We start from the raw sequence: 15,563 nt of genomic DNA on the forward strand, positions 1-15,563 counted from the left end.
TGTGCACAGCTGTGCACGAAGTGCTTCCGACCGTGGGTATGCTGCTCTTTTTGGATGTTTGAGGTAAGCCACCTGCTTTATTTTGCTCAGCTAATGTTGGTTTGTCTCTTTTCCAGGTTTAACATGGCCCGTGTCGTCCGCGTGCAGTGGTGTGCACCGCTGTGCACGAAGTGCTTCCGACGGTGGGTATGCTGCTGTTTTTGGATGTTAGAGGTAAGCCATCTGCTTTATTTTGCTCAGCTAATGTTTTTTTGTCTCTTTTCCAGGTTTAACATGGCCCGTGTCGTCCGCGTGCAGTGGTGTGCACCGCTGTGCACGAAGTGCTTCCGACGGTGGGTATGCTGCTGTTTTTGGATGTTAGAGGTAAGCCATCTGCTTTATTTTGCTCAGCTAATGTTTTTTTGTCTCTTTTCCAGGTTTAACATGGCCCATGTCGTCCGCATGCAGTGGTGTGCACAGCTGTGCACGAAATGCTTCCGACGGTGGGTATGCTACTGTTTTTGGATGTTAGAGGTAAGCCATCTGTTTTATTTTGCTCAGCTAATGTTGTTTTGTCTCTTTTCCAGGTTTAACATGGCCCGTGTCGTCCGCGTGCAGTGGTGTGCACCGCTGTGCACGAAGTGCTTCCGACGGTGGGTATGCTGCTGTTTTTGGATGTTAGAGGTAAGCCATCTGTTTTATTTTGCTCAGCTAATTTTTGTTTTGTCTCTTTTCCAGGTTTAACATGGCCCGTGTCGTCCGCTTGCAGTGGTGCGCACCGCTGTGCACAAAGTGCTTCTGATGGTATGTATGCTGCTGTTTTTGGATGTTAGAGGTAACCCATCTGCTTTATTTTGCTCAGCTAATGTTGTTTTGTCTCTTTTCCAGGTTTAACATGGCCCGTGTCGTCCGCGTGCAGTGGTGTGCACCGCTGTACACAAAGTGCTTCCGACGGTGGGTATGCTGCTGTTTTTGGATGTTAGAGGTAAGCCATCTGCTTTAATTTGCTCAGCTAATGTTGTTTTGTCTCTTTTCCAGGTTTAACATGGCCCGTGTCGTCTGCATGCAGTGGTGTGCACCGCTGTGCACGAAGTGCTTCCAACGGTGGGTATGCTACTGTTTTTGGATGTTAGAGGTAAGCCATCTGCTTTATTTTGCTCAGCTAATGTTGTTTTGTCTCTTTTCCAGGTTTAACATAGCCCGTGTGTTGGAAGGCGGTGACCCCAGGGGTCAAGAGGACTCTCCTAACCACCTGGAACCTTCTCTCCCACCATTACTGCCGAGTCTTATCGAGGGGGGAGTCCCCGCCAGGGAGGACTGATCGTACACACTGTCCACACACCACACTTATGAACGGACACCACACCGTGATTCTTTATCAGAAACGACTTTATCAAGATTAAAAGTATGGAGCAATATACAGCGATCGAGGGATCGCAAAAGTCTCGTATCGAGGGATCGGGGAAGCGGGTCAGTCTTAGGAGGCCAGCTGGCACGCCACGCACCCTGCGCACAGTTCTCAACCCTCGAACTGGGGGGTACGGGGGCTGGCGATGGGACTTGCTGTCCTACTCACTTCTGGTTCCAGATGATTGTGAAGGTAGCGTCGATGGTCCAGCCGGACCAGAGAGTTCGTTAAGCCCGGACGAGGTCAGCAGGGCTTGGTCAGAAATACTCCGTCGTTCTCGTAAGCAGGTGGAGCCGAGACAGCGTCAGCAGGGCTCCAATGTTCAGGTCTTGTGCTTCGAGAGGGAGCCGCGACAGCGTCAGCAGGGCTCCGATGGTTCAGGTCTTGCGCTTCGAGAGGGGGCCGCGACAGCGTCAGCAGGGCTCCGATGGTTCCGTTCCGTAGGTTCTAGGATGAGCCGCGACGACGTCAGCAGGGCTCGGTGGGTCAGAGTCTGTTCTCCTCAAAGTCATCCGCGATCAGATCAGCAGGGCTTTCTTGTCCAAGATACAACTGCCGATTGGATGGAAGGCAGGCTGTCTTATAGTCGTCAAGCTCTTTGATGTCCGGACCCTCATAGGCAGGAGGCCGGAGGTCCGAGGGCCAGGCGCCTGATCGTCTGGGCGGTTGGTTCTTTGATGCTTTGGACCATGCGTCCAGGGAATCCCAGACGCCCATCAGGGCCTGGAGCCAGCTCACTAGGAGGCTCAAGGTGCAATCGAAACCAGCCCCCAGGGATAGTTCAGAGGTGTGAGGGAAACCAGTTCCTCGGAAGGGGGCCGGAGGTGTGATGGAAGTCTTGGTTTCGGGTACTTGGTGAGTCGTTCACCCCCCGGGTAGATCTGGGCACGCCGGACGCGCAGGCTCAGCTGCAGCCAGGAGAGGCCAGGGCTGCCGAAAGGAAAGAAGGCGGCCGGCCGGCCGGGGTGGCCAAACATGGAGTCTGATGGTCACGTGCACGGGTGCAGGCACGCGGTCTGGGGATCGTCTCAGGTCCGGGGTAGGAGGGTCATGTACAGTTCTGGGTGGACGGGAATCAGTTCCACCCGTAGATCTAGAGCTGCGGAGATCAGCGAGGGCCACGCCACGAGACCGGGTCCAACATGCGTCCCCTCCAGCTGAGAGACGAGGAGAACTACCCATCCTCTTGGGGGTTCTCTTCGCTGAGGCGGAAGAAGCGGGACAGGCCGTCGGCGTTGGCGTGGTCGGCACCAGGCCTGTGTTCCACAGTAAAATCCATCCCTTGGAGGGAGTTTGACCAGGGTAGCAGTTTAGGGTTCTCTCCTCTTATTTGCATGAGCCACCGGAGAGGACGGTGGTCGGTCTGGACCCGGAAGTGGGTCCCGAACAGGTAGGGCCTCAGTTTCTTCAAGGCCCAGACTACTGCGAAGGCCTCTCGCTCGATGGTGCTCCATCTCTGCTCCCGGGGTAGTAGCCTCCGGCTGATAAAGGCTACCGGATGATCCATCCCCTTGTCGTCCACTTGGGAGAGCACGGCCCGATGCCATGCTCAGAGGCGTCGGTCTGAACCACGAACTCTCGGGAGTAGTCAGGGGCCTGTAGGACTGGAGCGGTGCACATGGCCTCTTTCAATTCTTCAAAGGCCTTCTGACAGGCGGGGGTCCAGATAACCTTCTTGGGGTTGGCCTTGGCTGTCAACTCGGTGAGGGGGCCTACAATACTCCCGTACCCCTTGATGAATCTGCGGTAGTACCCTGTGAGCCCTAGGAAAGCCCGCACCTCGGTCTGGGTCGTGGGGGTCTCCCAGGCATTGATCACGTCTATCTTTGGTTGGAGGAGGGCCACGAGGCCGCTGCCGACCTGGTGCCCTAGGTATACCACTGAACTTTGTCCTATTTGTAGGCTTTCCTGTTTTCAGTTTCTATTTTGGGTAAATTCTGGTGGTGTTTTGTCAGTGTTTTCCAGTGATTTCAATACCTGAAAAAAACAGTGCTTTTCAGTGATTTCTAATTTTCGCGCCATAAAAAACAACTGAAACGGTGTTTTTCCGGTGTTAATGAAACGCTTTGCTTTTATTATTGCTGGCTTTCTTCATTGATGCATGGCATATAGACAGTGCATGTACGTGTATATGAAGTCCAAATACATTTTCACAAGTCAAATTTATTGTAGTACACCATACAATATTTCTTCAGAGATTCTTTAGTCATTCGTGCTCTCTCTTTCCTTCCCATGTAGACTTTTATTTGTGAAAATGCCCTCTCAACATTGGCACTTGAGACTGGCAACGCCAAAACAGCCAGTACACAACTTGCCAACTCTGGCCACTGACGTAGCTTCCCATGCCAGTACTGGTGCACCTCAAGGTTGACATTCTCTGGGACAGGTTCTGCAACATACGCGTTGAACTGGGTGCACATGCCCTCAGAGGTATTAAAGCGGTCAAAAATGAAGCTGTACTTTGAAAAGTCCGGAGAAAATTCCCCTTTACGGAATGGATCTAACACTTGTGCAGCGTACCAAAGTGAGGCTTCATTGACTTCAAACGCCATGGTTGGTGAAGGGACATTTCTATGCATCATAGCTAGCCATTTCTCATGCATGGTAAAATAAAATTTCCTGAATTGGTCTTCAATACTTCTTTGCTTCCCAAGTGGCAAGCATTCTAACAGGGAACATGTTGCCGTGCCAAAGTCACTAAAAGTGTCGTCTAGCCTACTCTCGAGGAGATGTTTGACATCAACACCAATTATACTGAACACTTGGTAGACAAGGGTGTTTTCTGACTCTAGTTTTTTTATTATGTCCACTACAGCAGTCATGTTTTCCTGCAAAAATCTAAGGATGCAGTACAGTGTACTTTTCTTGACATCACTATCAATATGCACCCGAAGATCCTCACATTTCTTGCCTTTTGCATCATCACTAAGCAAAAATTCAGTAAGGGGTCGCCACATAGATAATATTGCATTCACGGCCTCTAGTACTGAGAACCACCTACTAAATGACACAGTTGGGATGATTCTTTCTTTGCTGCCACACAAAACACAAAATGAGAAATATTTGCGTTTGAGTTCCCGCGCATAACGAAACAGTGCGCCTGAATGTACTACAAAATCAATAGCATTCTTCATCAGCTCAGAAGATTGTAATGCTGCTTTCAGCATACCATCTAGCAAGTGGCAAGGATCTCTCACAGGGAAACATTTCAGCTCAGGCATTGCTTTTGATAGGTCATCACATAACTTTTTCATATAAGTAGCTGAATCGCTGCAAATACAAACAATGTCACTCCAATCTTTGTTAAACTTGGTAAGAACTCTCTGCAGCAGCATTCCAAGTGACACTGCGTTGCATGTTTCCAGTACATCCAGGTCTGCCATGATGGTACGTCTGTGCCATCCATTTTTTGCATCACAAAATGTGATTAGCACTGCCACTGCTGGGTCGCCACGCATCTGTGGGGTTTCATCAATGGTAACAGAGATCTTCACATCACCTTGGAGTAACTCTGAAATATGTTCAATATCTGCAAGGAACACCTCTGGTAGGTATTTCTCATACATTTGTGTTGTTTTTGGTAATGTTTTGAATGCTGGTGCACGCTTGCGGAATAGATTCCCAATCGGTCCATCAGCTTGGTGTAAGCTGGTTCCAGATTGCACTAAGGCACGTACAAATTCATGTGCCACATCCTTTTCTTCCTCACGTTTTCTTTTGAAGGGGGTCATTGTCTCAGCAAGAGACATCTGGCAAAGGCTGTTGCTATTAGGTGGCTCTTTCAATTTCAAGTGGGTCTTGGTGACAAGATGTTCAGCAATTCGGCTTGCAGTTTTCCCACTTACTATTGGGACAGTCACTCTGCAAAACCTGCAAATTAACATCTTTTGCCCACGCACTTCTTCAACCATGAAATCTTTGTTTTCCAGCACATAATCTTCTGCCGTCTTTATTCTGCGGGGCATTCTGTTCTGCGCAAAGTAGATCATAAAAAAAGACACTTAGAAACCGGTTGTGTACTGTTGAGAAAATGATGCCACTGAACAGGCTGCCAACCAATTGGTGAAATTGAAGAACACATATTTGAGGCATAGCATAAGGATCCATTTTATCTTTAGCTTTTGATTTAAAACTTTAAAAATCTGTATCCTAGGTACCCTAAATGCTTATTAACCATCATGCTTTAAAAAAAGAATTAGTTTCTGGATGTATGCAAATTAGCTAACCTCCAGCTTGCCTAAAAGTGATTAATACTTGGTGGTCGAAAACCCTCAGGCCAATTTCACGCTTTATAAAATTGCAAAGGAATGCAATGTATATACAGATGCAGGTCAGGTAACCTATTGTCAGGAGAATGTTCAGCTTAATGAAAGGGGAATGTTGAATCCATATGTGTCCAGTATGAAACATTCAAATACAGTTCAACAGTAATAACGACCAGTGGTGTAAATATATTTACATAGCTCCCAGACGCGCAACTACAGTCAAATTTCGGGGTGGAGGGGTAGATTCTTCCAGCAATTGGCAGAATGGAGATGCAGGGGTTCTAAGAAGGGGTGAAATCAAGAAAGCCTTGTTAAGTAAAATGTTCTTGTTCAGACCTGTGAAGTACTCAGGTGCGATTGCAGTAAGACAGACGCCAGAACACAATAGCTCCTCTCCACCCCCCCTCCCCCCCCCATGTGAGTCAGGCAGGGGGCCTGGTGTTTCTCTGGCCTTTTGCCTTTCACAGCTCAGCTCCCCATTCTCTTGTCTGTCTTCACCCCCTGCACTCTGTGTTGCACTAAACAATGTCAGAAGAGGTTGTATCGCAAATGGTGCTCATGTAAAGCGCTCTGATACCTCCGGGTTTTGTTTGCGCTATATAAAACCCTCCCCTCTGTGATTAGCAATGCCACTGGAAAGGAGGCGTGAGACATACACAGTGCTGGGCAGGAGCACTGTCGAAGACTCATGGGTGGGAGGAGACCTTCTGCACCCCACAGTTGGATAAGAGACTTGTTGGAGCGCGAGGGTGGGGGTGGGGGGGCTGCGGGTAGTGGGAGCAAGGCTGCCATGGACCCCAATGCGAGTAGAGGAAATAGAAGTCCAGAGTGCCCAGTTGGATATCAAAAGACTGTTCTGAGCAAATTTTTTTTTTTACTGCAAGGACATGGCACTGAAATAAAAATAACAATGACGCCTCTACATATAGTTGCCAAAGTCCCTGCAACAAACACTCGCTGGTGTGGCGCTGGTGACTGCTGCATCGGCCCGTGGGTTGTTATGCTCAGCACGGGGTGAGAGGGGCGGCAGGGCCCTGCTGAACCCAACAAATAACACATTTAAAATAAGGAGGTGAGCCTGCAGAGGCGCTGTAATTTACACCGAGGCACGTTTTAACTGTGCAAAATTGACTGTCTGGTGGCGCTAAGCTCCCCATTCTAAGAAGGGGTGAAAAACAAGAAAGCCTCAACAAGTAAAATGGTCTTGTACAGACCCGTGAAGTACTCGGGTGCGGCTGCAGTTAAACAGACGCCAAAACACATTAGCTCCTCTCCCCCCCACGTGAGTCCGGCAGGGGGCCTGGTGTTTCTCTGGCCCTTTGGCCTTTCACACCTCGGCTCCCCATTCTCTTGTCTGCCTTCGCCCCCTGCACTCTGGCGCTCATGTAAAGCGCTCTGATATCTCTGCGTTTTGTGTCCCCGCATGTCAGCAATCATACCCCTTAATGCGAGTGCAAATGCACTAAGAAAGTGCGAACATCAGCAAAATATGAAATACAAGGCAAACAATACAGAATAGATTGGTCAGAGCGCACTGCACACAATCACCACCACTGCTTCAACGAAGGTACACAACTCTCATGAGTTGGGGGAGATCCGTTTTAAAAATGTAAAACTCAATGGAATTGGACATTTGCTACAATGTGTTTAACCTAGCGCTTGAGACCGTACTTTGCTATCGCAGCGCTGTGTCTGGCAGATGCTCTTTCTGTATGTGTTCCAGTCCTTAAACAGAAGGGGGAACGGAGACCATGCAGGGGATCGATCATGTGCATTTGTGCACGCTTCCCCCCGAAGGTGTCCCCTGGCTGAAACACAAAAGTCTATTGATGGCCAACTTAATGGTGGTCCTCATTTATCGACCTCAGAAGGATGTTAGAATGGGTGGACCTGCCGGGATTTACCTGAGCCATAGGGGCAAACACAGTCCTCATACAGTGGATGCAATAGTCTGCTAGTAACTACACCTGTATCTTCATTCTACAAGGGGAGTTTGCTTTTCCCCCTCTTTTTTTATTAACATGGAATGCCACGCATGCAGCGCTCCCTCACTACCGAATAATAAATGACCTGCACTGGCAAGATGAGGGGAACACAGGTGTATATCGCCTGCAACATTCCAGCTTTCGTATCTGAAAATAATAACCCTGAGTCCCAGCGGCTAATTAATACCACCAAGACGATGAACGAGTGGGGACACTTTGGGGCTTCAGCAAGGACATGCGTGCAGTCGCTGCATCTGTTGGCCTCGCGACATTCATTTACACCAAAGCACATTTTAACTGTGCAAAATTGACTGTCTGATGGCGCTAAGCTCCCCATTCTAAGAAGGGGTGAAAAACAAGAAAGCCTCAACAAGTAAAATGGTCTTGTACAGACCCGTGAAGTACTCGGGTGTGGCTGCAGTTAAACAGACGCCAAAACACATTAGCTCCTCTCCCCCCCACGTGAGTTTGGCAGGGGGCCTGGTGTTTCTCTGGCCCTTTGGCCTTTCACACCTCGGCTCCCCATTCTCTTGTCTGCCTTCGCCCCCTGCACTCTGGCGCTCATGTAAAGCGCTCTGATACCTCTGCGTTTTGTGTCCCCGCATGCCAGCAATCATACCCCTTAATGCGAGTGCAAATGCACAAAGAAATAAAAATAACAATGACGCCTCTAGCCCTCTACACATGCCTAGTCCCTGCAACAAACACTCGCTGGTGTGGCACTGGTGACTGCTGCATCGGCGCGTGGGTTGTTATGCTCAGCACGGGGTGAGAGGGGCGGCAGGGCCCTGCTGAACCCATCAAATAACACAGACATTTAAAATGAGGAGGTGAGCCTGCAGAGGCGGCTGAGGCGCTGTAATTTACACCGAGGCACGTTTTAACAAAAGGCCAACCCTGTCCTCCCTCCGCTATTCTGCCCCTGCTTGTAAGGTACAGGGGGCATCAAAGCTGACGATTCTGTAGCAATTTTAAAGTGCGACAAAACACACACTTTCACTTACCAGCTGGGCCTTAGAGCACTTGCAGTACTGGCGGTCGTCCTCTGGTCGTCTTCTTCTCGTCGTGCGGGACTGGAATGTGCTGCGGTGTGCTTCGGTGTGTGGGGCCAGACAAAGTGCGGACAGCATTTTCAATGGAACCTGGCCCCACCCACCAACCTTGCCAACCAATGTGTCTCCCCGAATTTAATGGGGGTGACACACATGCCAAACTGCTTTGTACTCGGCCTAAATTGGAGCGTTTCTTCGAATGCTTTGGCTCCATCAAGTGGCCAAGTGGTGCCATAACAACGAAAATCGGTGACACTCGGGTTAAACCTTATCAGCTGATTTTCACACCGGTAGTGTATTTTCGGGCAGATTCGGTTTTAACCGAATTCCGAACTGGCTACCTATTTGGCATTTACTAGCTTTAATGGTGAGCCCGGCTCGACGCAGGGCGTCCAACACCTCCCAGAGGTGGTGCAGGTGCTCGGGCCAGTGAGCACTGAACACCGCAATGTCGTCTAGGTAGGCTGCACTGAAACTTTCCAACCCAGCCAGGACCTGATTGACCAGTCGCTGGAAGGTGGCGGGGCGTTTTTCATGCCGAAGGGCTTGACTCGGAAGTGGAAATGGCCATCCGGAGTGGAGAAAGCAGACCTTTCTTGGGCCCTCTCCGTGAGGCCGATCTGCCAGTAGCCACTGGTGAGATCGAGGTACTGAGCCGACCCTAGGCGGTCAATCAGTTCGTCGGCTCGGGGGATGGGGTGTGCGTCGGTTCGGGTGACTGTGTTGAGTCCGCGGTGGTCGACGCAGAACCTCAGCTCAGGAACGGTGCCGGGGGCGGCCGCCTTCGGAACCAGGACCACGGGGCTAGCCCATGGGCTGTTGGAGGCTTCCACCACTCCTAGGTCCAACATTTTGTCGACCTCAGCCTTGATGCAGGCTCGGACTCGGTCCGGGACCCGGTAGGCTCTGTGCCGTACCGGAGGGCTGTCCCCGGTGTCCACGTCGTGGACGCACCAATTGGTGACACCGGGATTGAGGGAGAAGAGGTCTGAGAATTGTCCCAGCAAGTGGCGACATTCCTCACGCTGCAAGGGGGTGAGGGAGGAGGAGAGACTCACTCCCTCTACGGAGCCATCTTGATCCTTTGCACACAGGAGGTCGGGTAGAGGGTCCGTTTCCTCTTCCTCTCCGTCGTCGGTGGCAAGGAGTAACCCCAACTCAGACCGCACAAAATGGGGTTTGAGCCGGTTTACGTGTAACACTTTCAGGGCGTTCCTGGCTGATTTCGTATCAACGAGGTAGGTGACCTGGCTCTTGCGCTCTATCACCTTAAAAGGCCCAGTCCACTTGTCCTGCAAGGCACAAGGTTCCACTGGGGACATGACCCAAACCTGTTGGCCTGGTTGAAACTCGACCAGAGTGGCATTCTGGTCGTACCAGCGTTTCATCTCCTCTTGGCTGGCTTCCAGGTTGACCTCGGCCAGTTCGCGAAACTTCCGCGTCTGGTTCCGGAGGGCCAGGACGTAGGAGAATACGTTGGGGGGTGTGCTCGGGGGGGCTGCCTCCCAGCCTTCCTTGACCAGGCTGAGGGGACCCCGGACGGGGTGACATAGAGCAGCTCGAAAGGGCTAAACCCCAAGGATTTCTGGGGTACCTCTCGGTAGGCGAACAGGAGGCAGGGTAGGAGGACGTCCCACTTGCGTCGCAAGGGCTCTTCAAGACCCATGATCATCCCTTTCAGGGTGCGGTTGAACCGCTCAACCAGGCCGTTGCCCTGGGGATGGTAGGGGGTGGTGAACCAGTAGGACACCCCACACTATTGCCAGAGGGACTCCATGTACCGGGATATGAAGTTCGTGCCTCGATCGCTTACCACTTCTCGGGGGAATCCCACCCGGGAGAAGATCCCCATGAGGGCCCGGCCCACGACTGGGGCCGTCACGGTCCGGAGGGGGATGGCTTCGGGGTATCGGGTAGCGTGATCAACCAGAACCAGAATGAACCGGTGGCCTAAGGAGGTCCGGGGGTCCAGAGGTCCGACGATGTCGATCCCCACCCTCTCAAAGGGGGTACTGACAACTGGAAAGGGCTGGAGGGGAGCCTTGCGCTTGCCTCCGCTTTTGCCGCTAGCCTGACACGTGGGGCAGGACTTGCAGTGGTGTTCCACATCAGCCCGCATGTGGGGCCAGTAGAAATGGGTCACTAGTCGTTGGAAGGTCTTATCATGGCCCAGATGCCCTGCCAGGGGCACATCGTGGGCCAGGTTGAGGAGGAGTCCGCGGAAAACGTAGGGGTACCACCAGCACACGGGCTGACCCTAGTTCGGCGGTCTTCTGTTCACTGTACAGTAGGCCGTTTTCCCAGTAAAGGTAATGGGAGCCGGACTGGTCTCCAGCGGCCTGGGCTGCGGCCTGTCGCCGGAGCCCCTCTAGGGCAGGGCAGGAGGTCTGCTCTTGGCAGAACTCCTCTCGGGACGGTCCTCCCTCTTGGCGCCACTGGGCCAACTCGGGGAGATCTGCTAGGGTCGGGACTGGTTCGACAGCTGGTCCGAGGGGACCTTCGTCGGATGCGTTTTCTTCGAGGAGGGCTGGTCGAGGACCGTAGGGTGCTCGCCGCCCTCGGGGACATCAGGGGCTGAACTGGGGAACTCAGGCTCTTCGTTCTCGGGGTTGGGCCTTCTGGCGGTCATGGCCCGGGTGCTCACACAGGCCCATTGGGGCAGTCCTAACATGGCGAAATGGGTCCTTCTCTCTACCTCTTTCCACTGGGAACTCTCTAGGTCATTCCCGAGGAGGCAGTCTACAGGCATGTCCGTGCGAACTGCGACCCGCAGATCGCCCGAGACCCCCTCCCACTCAAACGGGACCTGGGCTATCCTGCAGGTGCGGACAGAATTATCGGCTGCTATCACCCGACAGGAGGTGTGGGGGATGATCATGGACTCAGGAACTAGCGTGCACCTAACAGACGTGATGCTGGCTCCTGTATCCCGAAGGGCTCCTTTACTGCGCCCGTTAACCTTCACTGTTTGGCGGTACTTTTCGGTGTTGTCGGGATGTGAGAAGTTGGCCTGGTATATAATGCTCACTAATTTTAGTGATCACTTTGTACCATGCCAAGCAACCCTTATGATGATGGTTGTAATTCAACCTTGTAGACCAGTTATCCTAGTGGTAACGTGGACAAAGCAGTCTTAGGCTAAACTCTGAAAGGCATGTGAAGCCAGCTGTTATACCATACACAACCCCCTTGAATACCAAATGAAAGGGACACCACACAGATATATATTGAAAATATATATTGATTTATTAACTATAAAATCCCCTGGACTCTTTATGAGCACAGAAGCACAAGCGTTAAATCACAAGACAGTTTAAAATACACAAAAGTTGCACAATATGGATGAGCCCTAGGGGCCACCTAAACCATATACTAAGAAAGTGGTATAAGAGATACCAGGAGGAAAGTGAAGAGGCCTAGGGCCTTGGGAATCGCTGGAGCTATTCGAGACTAGCAGTGACTAAGTCGGGAGAGGCCCACGGGACTCGGGTGCAGTGTTCAAAGTGCACGCACTTTCCAATACAAAGTCTATGGTGCGTAAAAAGTACAAAGTTAGTTTAAGGGCACTTCCGCTGAACCTAGAGGAACAAAACTTAAGACACAGACCCTAGAGGTGTGTACCAGTGTAGGGACACCGGCGTTGCAATGTTACCTCACCCCCAGGAAGTGGGTGCACAGGGTCGAAGTGGCGTTGGGTTTTGACACGCAGGTTCTTGGCGCTTGAAGCTGAAGATGCTGCAGGCGATGTGAAGGAGAAGTGTCCGGTGGATCCAAGGGTGGATCTGAAGTGGTGAAGACCTGAAAGCAGAGGGGACAATGTTCAAAGTCACTGACCAGTGACCACCGTGGAACCAGATTGGAACCAGGCAAAGTCGGGTGCAAACAGGTGATGAGGTGTTGCTTCTCTCTGCAGCCACGTGGACACGAAGAGGTCAAGGACGTCCAGGAGTCGATCACGAGCTGTCCCTCAAAGGCTCTAGCTGATGGCGGTGTCGGCAACTCGATTGAAGCAAACAAGCCTTGGCTAATGCAAGCCACGAGGAAAGTGAAAAAGGCTTATTACTCGGACCAGCAAGGTCAGAGCGGGTACTCCTTTCTACAGGAGCGAGGGCAGGTCTGGTGCAACCAGACCCACAGTGTAAATTGTAGGTTTCGTAGCCAAGATGGCCGCTGTCCACGTAACAAGCGGCCGGGATGGCGAGTCGAGCGGCAAGAAGCAAAAGGGCCCCACGCAGATCGTGGAGAAGCTGGAGGGCTGATCTTTGGTGCAAATGCTGCTTGGTTGTGGGGCTTCTTAAACCCCAAAGCACAGAGTTGAGGGTGCCTCGGGTGTTGCGCAGTCAGCGTCTCAGGGGTCTTTCAAGATGGCCGCTCCCACGTCTCTCGGTGCCTCCACGGGTCCCTTCTTTGCAGGGACTGTGGATCGAGCTGAGAGAAGTCTGGGAAGCTGTGTCTTGTCAGGCTCTGCACTCGGGCTCCGGCGGGAGGCGGCGGCAAAGCAGACGTCGAGGTGCTGGGTGATGCCTGTGTTCACAGGGTGGCCCCTCCTAGGCCACAAGGGAGATTCTCCTCAGTCTTCTGTGCAGCAGAATTTCGAAGTCCAGTCTTCTTCTTGTTTAAAGTTGATTTCAGGATGATCTGCTGTGCAATGGCACTGCTCCCTCTCTTATTCCCATCTGAGGGGTGGATCTCCTGCTAGGTCCCTCCCCTATGGGTGGGACCAGGAAGGGGGGTGGTTACACCCCCTCTCCTTTGTCCAGCTCCTCGCCAGGACTGGGGCTGGAAAGCCCCAGAACCGGTTTGGGCTGGCTTATGCACAGGGACACCTTGTGTGCCCCAGGCATGTCTCAATCTATTCAGCCCTGTCCTACCCAATACACAAAACCCTGTCTGGGGTGGTGCTCGCACCTCCCCAGGCAGGAAACCCTTTGTCCAGGCCCTCCTCGCTGGAAGGACTCCCAGCAGCAGGAGGTCAGACATGTGTCTGTGGTGGCAGCATCCATTTTGTGATGCTGAGGCTCTGTTTAACTTTAACCAGGGTTAAGGCTACACACATGTCGTGTCCCTCTAGAAGGGTGGAATGCTATCCCCGTCGCCAGAACTGGCGAGGGGATAGTATTCCAATTCGTATGACACCTTACTCGACATGTTTTGATAAAGCCAAACCAAAGATAGCATATAACCGCGAGGATTATAATGCACTTAAGAGTATATGGTATGGCAATATCCCGGAACAGCTTAGGGAGTGGTTCCCGACAGCTGCAGACAGGCTCAGCTCATGCTAGAGCACCATCTCACATATTTCCAAGCACTCTGCCTCCAGGATTGATGAGGCCTTCCATAGGAGTGGCTGATAGGAACATATGTGTCCAGTTTAGGGTTAGGCACAGGCATACTGTACCTAAGTAAGAGGTGATTACACCAACTTACCCCAGCTGAGTGATCAGCCAGTTGTGTCAAATATGGAGGCCAGGCCAGGGGTGGCACAATACATGCTGCAGCCCCTGGCAGGCCTTGGCTACACCTATGCCCTGGGTACCTATGGTACACTGTTACAGGGGCCTATAAGGTGAACCAATTCCAATTGTGTTATGCACCTAAGGTACATGGAGTCCATTTTAAGGAGAGAGCAATCAGCCTGGGGCCCTGAATAGCAGGATCCCAGGCCAACTAAGTCAAAAACCAGCTAAACACCAGGCAAAAAGTTTGGGGGTAACCATAGTCAGATATCCACCTTCCTACATAACCCCCCCCAAACGAAAGGAGATAAGGCTATCCTTGACCAGGTAAGCCTATATTGCCTAAGTGGCCATATAAGGAAGTACCAGCTCTGGCTTGGTAACCCCCTGTCTCATGGTCCACTAAGCAATCCCTCACCCTAAGGGTATCTGAGGGTCTCCGCCATAGGGAATCTCTACCTGTGGTGTGTCTTTGCAAAGTCAAAGGCTGGTGTTGAGATGGAGTACTGAAGTGAGTTTCCTCTGTAGGGCTCAGCTTCCTCCAATCACTCTCCACCATGTGTGCCTTTCTTTCTCTGACTGAGTTGCACTGTACTCTCAGGGTCAACCTCTGGCTACCTAAAGCTGGAGGCTGGGTCCCTCTGTTTGGCTTACTGGAGGGACAGGTCAGGTTTGGGGCCTTTTGGTCCCCGGTTTGGCTGTGCCCAACAATATCCATCTGGGGGAGGTCCCTAACTACTTTTAAGGGGGATCCCTCAGGAGTTTTTAAAGTTTTCACCTCACTAGGGCTACTAGATTCGGTGCCCCTAATCTGTTGATGGGGATGCTTTATTTGACAGGGGGCCCTTTGGGTCTCACTGTCCTTCTTGTCCTCTGCAGCCCTGGGCTGAGTAAGGCAAGGTAGAGAGGGGCAGGTTACCTGCTCCAGACTGGGTCCCTCCTGAGAAGGGTCCACTGCCATCAGAGGCTCTGTCAGGCCAGGCCTAACAACCTCTGGGACAGTTCCTTCATCAGGGGTAAGATCAGTTCCCTGAGGAGGCTGATCCTTTCCTAAAGTCTGGTGGGAGGGAGATTTCTCTTCCTCCTCAATGCTCTCTGTTTGGGTGGAGTGATCCATCATTTCAGGCTTCACTACCCATGTATCAGTTTGAGTTTGGGCTGTGGCCATCACAGCCCCACCAACCTTTTCAGGAGGAGACTCAGTTTGGGTATGGGCTGTTATCAGTACAGCCCTGCTACTCTCTTCAGGAGGGAAGTTATCTAAAGATGGGGCTGAGGTTTGCTCAGCCCTCCCAACCTTTTCAGGAAGGACATCTTGAATTGGGGCTGTAGCCATTACAGCCCCACTAACCTTTCCATGGAGATTTACCATTCTAGAATGGGTTTGCTGTTCAACCTCAGCCCAGGCTGAGATT

General features: G+C 51.8%; 1 protein-coding gene across 1 annotated transcript; it reads right to left on the reverse strand.

Moving 5' to 3' along the window:
- Positions 1-3,537: 3,537 nt before the first annotated feature.
- Positions 3,538-5,352, reverse strand: LOC147664055 (uncharacterized). The gene has a single exon (XM_086950019.1). It carries the CDS (start codon positions 5,350-5,352, stop codon positions 3,538-3,540), a length of 1,815 nt encoding a protein of 604 aa, XP_086806145.1.
- Between the last annotated feature and the right edge of the window lie 10,211 nt (positions 5,353-15,563).

The sequence above is a fragment of the Lissotriton vulgaris genome, unplaced genomic scaffold, assembly GCF_964263255.1.
Source record: "Lissotriton vulgaris unplaced genomic scaffold, aLisVul1.2 SCAFFOLD_4623, whole genome shotgun sequence".
NCBI classification, from domain to species: Eukaryota; Metazoa; Chordata; class Amphibia; order Caudata; family Salamandridae; genus Lissotriton; species Lissotriton vulgaris.

Coding starts and splice junctions, on each gene's coding strand:
- LOC147664055 (XM_086950019.1), bottom strand. CDS start 5,352: ATGCCCCGCAGAATAAAGACGGCAGAAGATTATGTGCTGGAAAACAAA.